Source organism: Ammospiza nelsoni, chromosome 16, assembly GCF_027579445.1.
Source record: "Ammospiza nelsoni isolate bAmmNel1 chromosome 16, bAmmNel1.pri, whole genome shotgun sequence".
NCBI classification, from domain to species: Eukaryota; Metazoa; Chordata; class Aves; order Passeriformes; family Passerellidae; genus Ammospiza; species Ammospiza nelsoni.
Window position 1 is genome coordinate 16,829,112 of NC_080648.1, and position 9,012 is coordinate 16,838,123.

Consider the following 9,012-nt stretch of genomic DNA (forward strand, 5'->3'; position numbering starts at 1 on the left):
ATGAAGCAGTGTCAGACTTGGTCTTGACATGTACAGCTCCATCAGAGTGTTTATGTAAACAGACACCAACATGCTACACCAAAATGATTTCTTTACCATGATCAAACTACGTGTGTCTGCTATTCTGTGTCTGGAACACCATCCAGAAGTCAAGGTTGACTTTGCCAGTTTCCTGCAATTTCCTTGATGCCAATCCAAGCACATTGCTCTGCCTGTGTATATATTTGGGGCTTGCACACAGCAGCAAGGACACACTTGATCTCATTCTGTCACTCTCAACATCAGCTACGTGTCAGGGTACAGAGTGAATCAAACCGTGAGCCAAGGCTTGCTGCAGTGAGGCTGAAAAAAGACCAGCTCCAGCTGGGTCCCTTTTCCTAATGCTTTCACTGGATAAATTGGGTATGCTGGCCACAGCTTCATTATATTCATTATAAATCCTGACATTAAAATCAATTATTACTTTGCTTTCTAAATTTGGAAGGGCTCTACCTGATAGTGAACCAGTCAGTAGTACTGCAGTAGAAAAAAAGGTTCTGAAGGAAAGTTATTGCCAGCAGCTGCTGTGCTGTCAGCAGGGCCTGCACACCACCAAAAACCTGCAGTCTGCAAAGAACCCAACTATCCCCACATCCACAAAATCACTCTTAAATGTATTTTTGTTTCTTCACATCATGAGACACATTGCACAGTTTGTATCTTTGAAATTGTATTTAAGTAGGTCACCCCAGTTCTTGCAGCATGGCAAGAAATACTGCAATCACGTTGAGAATTTTACTTTTGCCCTCATTTGAAGAGCTTGAAAAACAACCCTGGAAATGTAAAAGAACTCTTGGGTCTTTTAATTCACCCTAAAGGAGTTTACAAAAGGCGCACACACACATAAAAGCTGGGTTTAACTGGTGGTCAAATGAAAAGAAGGGGACTTCTGGTTTAATTCCTACTGCAAATTAGGTTCAACATTATACAGTTCTTTTCAAATTCATAACAAGTCAGCCCAGAAGGAGAGGCTGAGCTGCCAGACAACCTGCCTCCTGCCAGGAGAAGGCCACAGCAAAATACAGGAGACCACCAACTGATCTCATCCACATCTATTTTTAGTGCTGATTTAATGGCCTGTAACCAAAATTTGCTGCCATTCCTGAGGAGAGCAAACTGCACTGATTACCATTATTTGTAGAAAGCAAAGTTTCCCCCAAAAATGCTACAAAAATTATGTTGCACTGCAAGCCCATGTGATACTGTAAAACCAAATAAAATCACTCCATACTTTTTCTCAGATGTGGTACATTGCTGAATGCCTTCAAAGGCCTCAGATCTCTCATACTCCACCAGGCACTTTTTTTTTCCTTTTTCCTCTTTGTTGAAATATTGTCAGTGAATTTCTCCACTGGCTATTTCTGTGTGTAAGTGTTATGCTGAAGCAAAGTGGCCAATACAGATGGCTGGTGTGCAATAGATATTTATGACCATCACTGTTAAAAAAAACCCCATGAATCACAGCTTGGAGGATCATTCCCACTATGACATTTTAAGTTGGCCATATGGTTTTTTTCAGTTGCAAGCACAGAAATCCCACAACCAGGGCATTTTAATGCTCTTTGGGGAGATTTGGTTTTTTAGGGTTTTTTTATGGAGACAACAGAGTGCGCTCACCTGAAAGGGAAAAATGTTGTCAGCTCTGTTCAAGCTGTCATCCATCCAGGATTTGGGAGCGAAGGCCGAGCTGGGTCGTGCATACTTCTGCAGCTGGATATGATTACTTGCAAAATTCTTCTTTAAGGGCGAGATGGAGTTCAAGGGGGTGATGCCTCCGTTCAGTCCCCGGCGGTGGTCTCGGCCCTGGGAGCCTCCCCAGCCGCCGTAGCCGCCGCCGCCGGGGCTCCAGGAGGACGGGCTGGGCGATGGGCTTTGGTAGCTGCTCCACGGAGAAGGTGGCTTGTTAAGATTATTGGCCAAATGAGGCAACTGATTAAAAGCAGCATTTCTGTGTGTGAATGGAGGTGGGTGAGGACTTGCAGGAGACCTCCTCTGTTGCTGATGCTGATTGTGATGATGCTGGAAATGGGGGTGATGAGGGTGGTGCTGAGAGAGGGGTCCGATCTGGGGGGAAAAGCTACCGCCAAAGCCAGGGCTGACGTGATGTGGGAAATTCTGAAACAGCAGAGCACCATTATTAGCTGAGGCAGTAGGGACCCCTCCCTGGTGGAAAAAACTTGCATCTTCATTGATTATTGTAGAAGAAGAAGGAGCAATAGCTGCAGACCAGTTACTAAAACCAGTCAGAGAAGATGCGGTGGATGTCAAGGGCTGTGTCGAAGTACCGAGCCCCGAAGCCTCTTGGTAATCGAATCCTGTTAAAACCGGCGATTCTATTCTTATTTTCTCCTTCCCATTGCCATTCTCTGAAGAATTATCGCCCTGGTTTTCTTCAGTTTTAGCTTTCTCGGGTTCAGAGAGCATGCCTGCTTCCTGACTTTGACCAGGGGAAAGCTGCTGTTTTTCTAGGGACTCTTGCTTTTCCTGTTGCTGAGTTTTAGATTTTTCTGACCCCAGAATCTCATCCTGAATATTATGGGCAGCTGGAGCAGGAAAGAGCCAAGCTGACCCAGCACTACTGCCATTGGCAGCTGTGTTATTATTTATAAAAGCAGCAGGGCTGGGGGTTGCATTTTGATGATGGTGTGGAGGCTGCAGATGTGGATGAAATCTGACTGGAAAAGCTGACTTATTTCCAGTGTTGTTTTGCACTAACACTCCAAACCCGTAATCCCCCATTTATTATATTTAGGGTTTGAATCCTCCCTGTAAGAACAAGTTGATGTTTAGTGTTTAGCTTGTCCCCTGTGAGGCAAGATTAGCAAGTATCCTGGTTTTCGCTAGATATTCCAGTGTCTCCCTCCACGCTGTTTATTTCAGATTTGGATAAAGATGTTTGCTTTTTTATTTTTTTCTTTTCTTTTTGCAAAAGATAGATCTCTTCAACTAGTTCAATGTGTCAATTTGCGTCCGTTTCCTTCCTTTGGCCAGGAGGAAGGGAAAAATAAATCTTTGGTTCACAAAATAAGAGGTTTCCTTTTTCTAAAGGAAATGCACAGCAATGAGAGAATAAGCTTCTGGGAAATAAGGATAAAGAGATTCTAACTATCCTGTTTTTTTCCTCCTCAGCAGCCTTGACTCGCCCATAAATGAGTTAAGAGGGAAGGAAAAAAAAATACAATGACGTCTGGTCCCTCAACCCCTTGGCAGCAAAAAATAGATTTAAATCTGGAATAATTTAATACATCTCTATAATCTAATATATATTTGTGTCCTGTTCAAAAAGAGTCTTTGCTGTGGACAAGGGAAAAATTTACCTCAGGATCTCAGCATTCAAAAGGGTGAAATGGGGGAGTGAGTTGCAGAAGAGGCTTTATCCCTTGCTGCTGGGTTTAACCTATTATATTTAGCAATAATATACACCGTGTGTGTGCGTGTGTGTGGTTGTTTAAAGGGGTAAGATCTTATCTCAGGAAATCAGTATTCTCTGTGTGTTGGGTGGGGAGTGAGTTGTGCAGGAGAAGGGTGGATTCTTGATGCTGCTCCTTCTGGGCTGGGTTTCTGAGCTCGCCAGACTCGCTTCTTATTTATGATCCAATATTTGCGTGTCCTTCATATGAGTCCTGACTGTCCGAGGAGGAAGGTTTTCATCTCAGAAATCAGCATTCACCGTTCGGGAAAGGGAAGGGAGGGGACAGCGAGTTGTGCAGGAGGAAGGGGAAGGAGGTTTTTTTCTCGCTCTCTGCTGCCGGGGGGGTGTTTTGTGGTGCGGGGCTCGCCTCCTTCCCCGGGAATCGCGGCTCCCGCAGCCCAGCGAGCCCCCGGATCGCGCTCCCTCCTCAGGCACTCGGCATCCAGCGGGGCCGGGCTGTGGGTGCCCCGCGCGTCCCCCGCCCTCGCTCGAGCCGGGCAAGGCAGGAGGGGTTTTACCTCAGCAGCGCAGCAGCCTCCGGCAGGGAGGGGAAGGCGCGGCCGGCCGGGCTCCTCTCTCCCCCATGGAAGGTGTTTAAGCGGCTCTCCCGGGTCGCCCGGCGGGGTCGGGGTAGGCTCTGTCTCGGGGCGCAGCGCTCGGGGCTCCGGCGGCGGCGGCGGCTCGGGGCGCTCCCTGCCCTGCGGCGGCTCGGCTGGGCTGCGGCCGGGCCGTGCCCCTCATGTACCGGCCGCACCGGGGGGGTCTCCGCGGGCTCGATGCTGCGGGGAGCTGGAAGGACGAGGCGATCGACAGCTTTCGATAGCCGGCGACGTGTCCCCGGCGCGCAGCCCCCGCTGCCGCCGCCTCGTTTTGCGTCTTTTTCCGTGTGTTTTTTTCTGCCGCCTTCCCCGCCCCCCACCCCCCCGGCGGCCGCCGCAGCCGGTGCCTCGCTGGTCCCCGCGCGGCCGCTGCCCAGCCCGTGCCGCCCGGACCGAGCGGCCGCACCAAATGACAACCAGCTGGCGGGGGCCGCGCGGCGCTTCCGGGGCGGTGGCGGCCGCGCCCCCGGCCCGCCCCCGGCACCGGCTCCGGCTCCGCCCGGCGCTGCGCCGCCATCTTTGGTGCGGGCAGGGACTCCCCGGCCCGGGCGGCCACCCCGGGGCTGGACGCGCACCGCCCGCGGCGCCGCCGCCATCTTAGGTGCGGGCGGGAGGTCAGGCGGATGCCGGCGGCGCCGCCATCTTGGAGTGAGGAGCGCGGCGGCCGCCATGTTTGTGCAGGGCAGGGCGTCACCTGTCACTGTCGGAGCCCGGTGTCACAGACAGCGGCCGCGCTCGGCAGCCACCGTAAAGAGCTTCTCATTGCACCCCCTGCCATGGCGGGGACACCTTCCCACCTTCCGCTGTCCCAGGGTGCTCCGAGCTCCGTCCAGCCTGGCCTTGGATGCCTCCAGGGATGGGGCGGGCACAGCTGCTCTGGGCAGCCTGTGCCAGGGCCTCACCACCCTCGCAGGGTACAATTTCTTCCGTCCGTGCAACCTAAGTAATCCAAGGGCAAGCATTAAAAATCTGTTTACTACAGATCTGGTTTATACACTACTTAATTTTGGGGATGGGCGTTGTTTTTCCACACCGACAGATTACAGCATGCAAATGAAAATAGAAATGTAATATCAAAATATAGTGGCATTAAAATAACTATGTAGGTACACCATTAGAAAAATCAAGTGTAAAAGGAAACATGCAGAGACATTTCCTTAAAAGTTTTCTCTTAGTAGAGGGCTGTCTACTTGCTCCAAGACTTCTCTGACGCAACTGTAATTTGCATGATGCTTTCACCAAACCAAGTATTTCCCAACAATTTTATTAAATAAACCTGCTTCTCTGCAATCACAGACACCTTGTTTCTATGTGTGAAAACGGCCTTGTTTACATACAGTGAAAACATTGTGAAAATGTGATGACTGGGTTATAATTTCCCCTTTTGTTTACTGTTTGCAACTCCTGTGAGCTCATCTGATAGTGGGCATTATTTTCCTCTGCATTTCTCTAGTCATAATGTTATTATCATCATCTTGTGGCTCAGGGTTAACGGGCACTTCTGTCCGGCCGCCACGGGCCTGGCTCCAGCAGCAGATTGCTGTTCCACGAATAGTTTGGGAAAGACTGAGTCTGTGGCCCTAATTTCATTTCAGGCACACCCTTACAGTGCATTAGGGTAGATGCAGATGGACTGGAGTGATACGAGCAGAATTTCTCAAATCTGCCTTTAATCACTTTGCCTGACAAACATCATTTGATGAAATCATGGGAGGTTCCTCAAGGCCAGTGCTGGGATGGTTCAGCTGCCCAGCAGGATTCATGGCTGTTTATTCAACCTTTTTGACAAAAAATGCCTGACCAATATGCAGGGGTTGCAGGCATTATTTACCAAGAAGAATAAATTACTGAAGAAAGTCAGGGTTCTCTATAAAAAAGTGGATTTAACCACCTGTGAGGAAATTCTCACTTTGGTGGCTGGATGATGTAAAAAGAGTCTCAAAGAATACAGAGGACAACAGGGTCACAGAATCACAGATGGTTTGTGTTGGAAGAGACTTAAAGATCATCCAGTTCCATCCCCTGCCATGGCAGGGACACCTTCCATTAAACCAGGTTGCTCCAGTTTTTTAAATCACTCAAGCTGTAAGCTCAAATCCCTGTAGAGTCAAATTAACCCCTTTATCACACTAATTTTGTTGTAGCTTATGCCATGACCTAACTTTTGGACAAAATTTGAAACATAAGATTCAAATAAATAGAAAACCTTCACCACAACAGTAAGTATTCAAGACTTTTGAAATGGGAAGGAAAGGGGAGAGTTCTCTCAGTAGCATTTGCTCACACACACTGGTGAGATTGCCCAGATTTGCTGCCACATCCCCCAAATCGGTCCCTGCAGCTCAGTCCTGATGTATCCAACACTTTTCACCTGCAAGAGGTTTCAGTCTGAATGACACTTGAAGTACTTTAAATCATCACGGTACCTTTTGCTAATCACCATCAGCACCTAATGGATTCATTTCTGGAATGACTTTAACTCTTCTGGGTTCCTTGGAGGAGAGGATTCCTCTGGCCACTCCAGCTGCCATCATTGAGGCAGCTTTAGCTGATGACTGCCAATGGCTCTGTGCTCTACCCAGGCTCCCCCCAGCATCAATCTCCAGGATCATAAACCCCTGAACAACCTCTTCACTGTGAGACTAAACCCCAAGTGGGAACATACTGCTCTCCTCTGAGGATTAGATTTCTTAGCTTGTTTTTATTCTGCCACTCTTGCTGTGAAAGTCACATAATAAACGCTTGACTGTGACTCAGGTCACAGGAAAAACTGAGCGTGGCTGAACTGGTGTAGAGAAATCCATGTGCTGCTTGCTTTTGGTCAGTCAGAAACAATCACAGAATTCCCAGAATCACTGGGTTGGAAGGGACCTTCAAGATCATTGAGTCCAACCCAGCCCCAACAGCTTAACCAAACCCTGGCACCCAGTGCCACATCCAGGCTTTGTTAAACACACCCAGGGATGGTGACTCCACCACCTCCCTAGGCAGCCATTCCAGAACTTTATCACCCTTTCTGTAAAAAACTTTTTCCTGATATCCAACCTAAATTTCCCTTGGTGCAGCTTGAGGCTGTGTCCTGTGGTTGTGTCAGTGCTGCTGGAGAAAGAGCCCAGTCCCACCCGAGTACAGCCACCTTTCAGGAGCTGTGAGAGTGATAAGGTCACCCTGAGGTTGTGGTTTGCTCAGCCCTTCAGTGCCCCACACCCAGTGAAACAGCACAGGGGAACATCCTCAGTTTTGTCAGGTGCACTCCAAAGGCCGTGTGCCTTGCAAGAGCTGGAATTTCTAATGATAATTTAGTAGGATAAGCTCACAGATAAACTGAACCTGAAAGCAAGTGGGATCCCCAGGAAGCAGCTCTCCAGCTCAGTCACACGGCTCATCCTGGCACAGCAGATGTGCTGTTTGTGATACACTCCCAGTGTTATCAAATCAAGGTCCCATTGAGCTGAGAAGTGAAAGGACTTGCAGAGCTGAGAAGGAACTCCTTGTGAAAATGCCTTGCCAGCAACCCTCTCTTTTTGAAATCAAAGCACTGCCAGCTCTCAGGCATCTGCTGCTTGCAGCTGTCACGGTGTCATCCGGAGGGAAAGGTGAGCCCTCGGTGACTCAACACCCGAACATCAAACACTGACACTGCTCACGCTGCAGAAACATCAGATTGCTGCCTCTATTTCACACTGTTGGTGGGGAAACACAGAATTCAAGTCTCATTTAAGTCATCTTCTGCCTTAGAAGAAAAGGAGCAGAAAGAGGATAAGAATCTCTTTTCTGAAGGCAAAATTATCAGCTGTTTCTTATGTCTCAAAAACTGCAACTGATGTTTTCTTGAATGTCAAAAGACCTATTAGGATGTTCAGATCTCCAGTTTTATACTAAATATTGTTGCTGTATCTTGTCCACCCAACAGCTTATTAACACAGTTTAGTAAATCAAATTTAAAGTAAAAATTAACCCTGTACTTAGAGAGCAGGGATTTTAGGAAGGATGCAGTGGGATATATTAAAATTCAAAGGGATTGTTTATGGAGTTGTTAGTCACTCAGATGTTCCTCCACATTCCTTTAGGTCTGGTGTATCATAGAAGGCACAGGACTTGCTCACATTCAATGGTAATAAAAGCAGCCAACAGACCTGAAAAGCTGCATCAACATTTTATCCTAAACAATTGCTCCAGGAAGGCTGAACTAAAAACCCCAGGCAAGCTGTCAGTTGCTAATATTAGCCTACACATACAGGAAACTTTTTAATTCCAGAGCAATTTCCAAAGACTGCAGAAAATGTTCTCTAGACTGCAGAGAAAACCCAACAGTTCATTTTTGTGCTGATGCAGCTGCAACTGCTGTTTGCTAGATCCTATCTCAGCTTGGTCATTGCAATATCAAAGTTTGATTTTATAAACCTTTTAACTCTTGTGTAAAGCACATTATACATGCTAATGGCTTCATTTGACTAAGCTGGCTTCGTCATTTTGCTGCAGCTGGGTGAAGGTACTATATATTGATATACCCTCATATGTTAAGCAACCCTTTAATGGAATACATTGCCTTGGAGTCTTTAGTTTTTATGAAAAAAATCCTTATCACTGCCCAGAGAACTATTTTGTGTGCAGTAATTATGTAATATTAATGAACAGTATTACATACAACTATTTTCTAGCCCTATTCTTTGTATGGCATGTACTTTAGAATGACCTGACACTGCAAAAATGCCTCTAGCTTCCATGGCTCATGTAAAATACAATAAATACATAAATAATTGAGAAGAGGAAATAGGTAGTGTTGCAAAGGCTGTGGTTTTCTTACCACTGCACTTCAAAATCCGTCGATGTGACCTTTGCAAATGTGCTTTTCTTCTCTCATTTAAGTATTCTAAGTCTTCCTTGAGATGGACAAAAAAAAAAATCCATACAGGCACAGAGTTTCAAATTTGAAAACTCACTTTGTAATCTTATTTCTGG

General features: G+C 47.2%; 1 protein-coding gene across 3 annotated transcripts in view; it reads right to left on the reverse strand.

Moving 5' to 3' along the window:
* The window catches only part of CPEB4 (cytoplasmic polyadenylation element binding protein 4), a 37,913-nt gene extending 33,471 nt beyond the window's left edge, over positions 1-4,442 (reverse strand). For 2 of the 3 annotated variants that reach the window (XM_059483433.1, XM_059483434.1), the window contains exon 1: positions 1,657-4,442. In XM_059483433.1, coding sequence (XP_059339416.1) covers positions 1,657-2,778 — 1,122 coding nt within the window. In that variant the 5' untranslated portion in view covers positions 2,779-4,442. The remainder of the gene's footprint in view (positions 1-1,656) is intronic. The other variant, XM_059483435.1, reaches the window with a different exon arrangement.
* Positions 4,443-9,012: the final 4,570 nt, after the last annotated feature.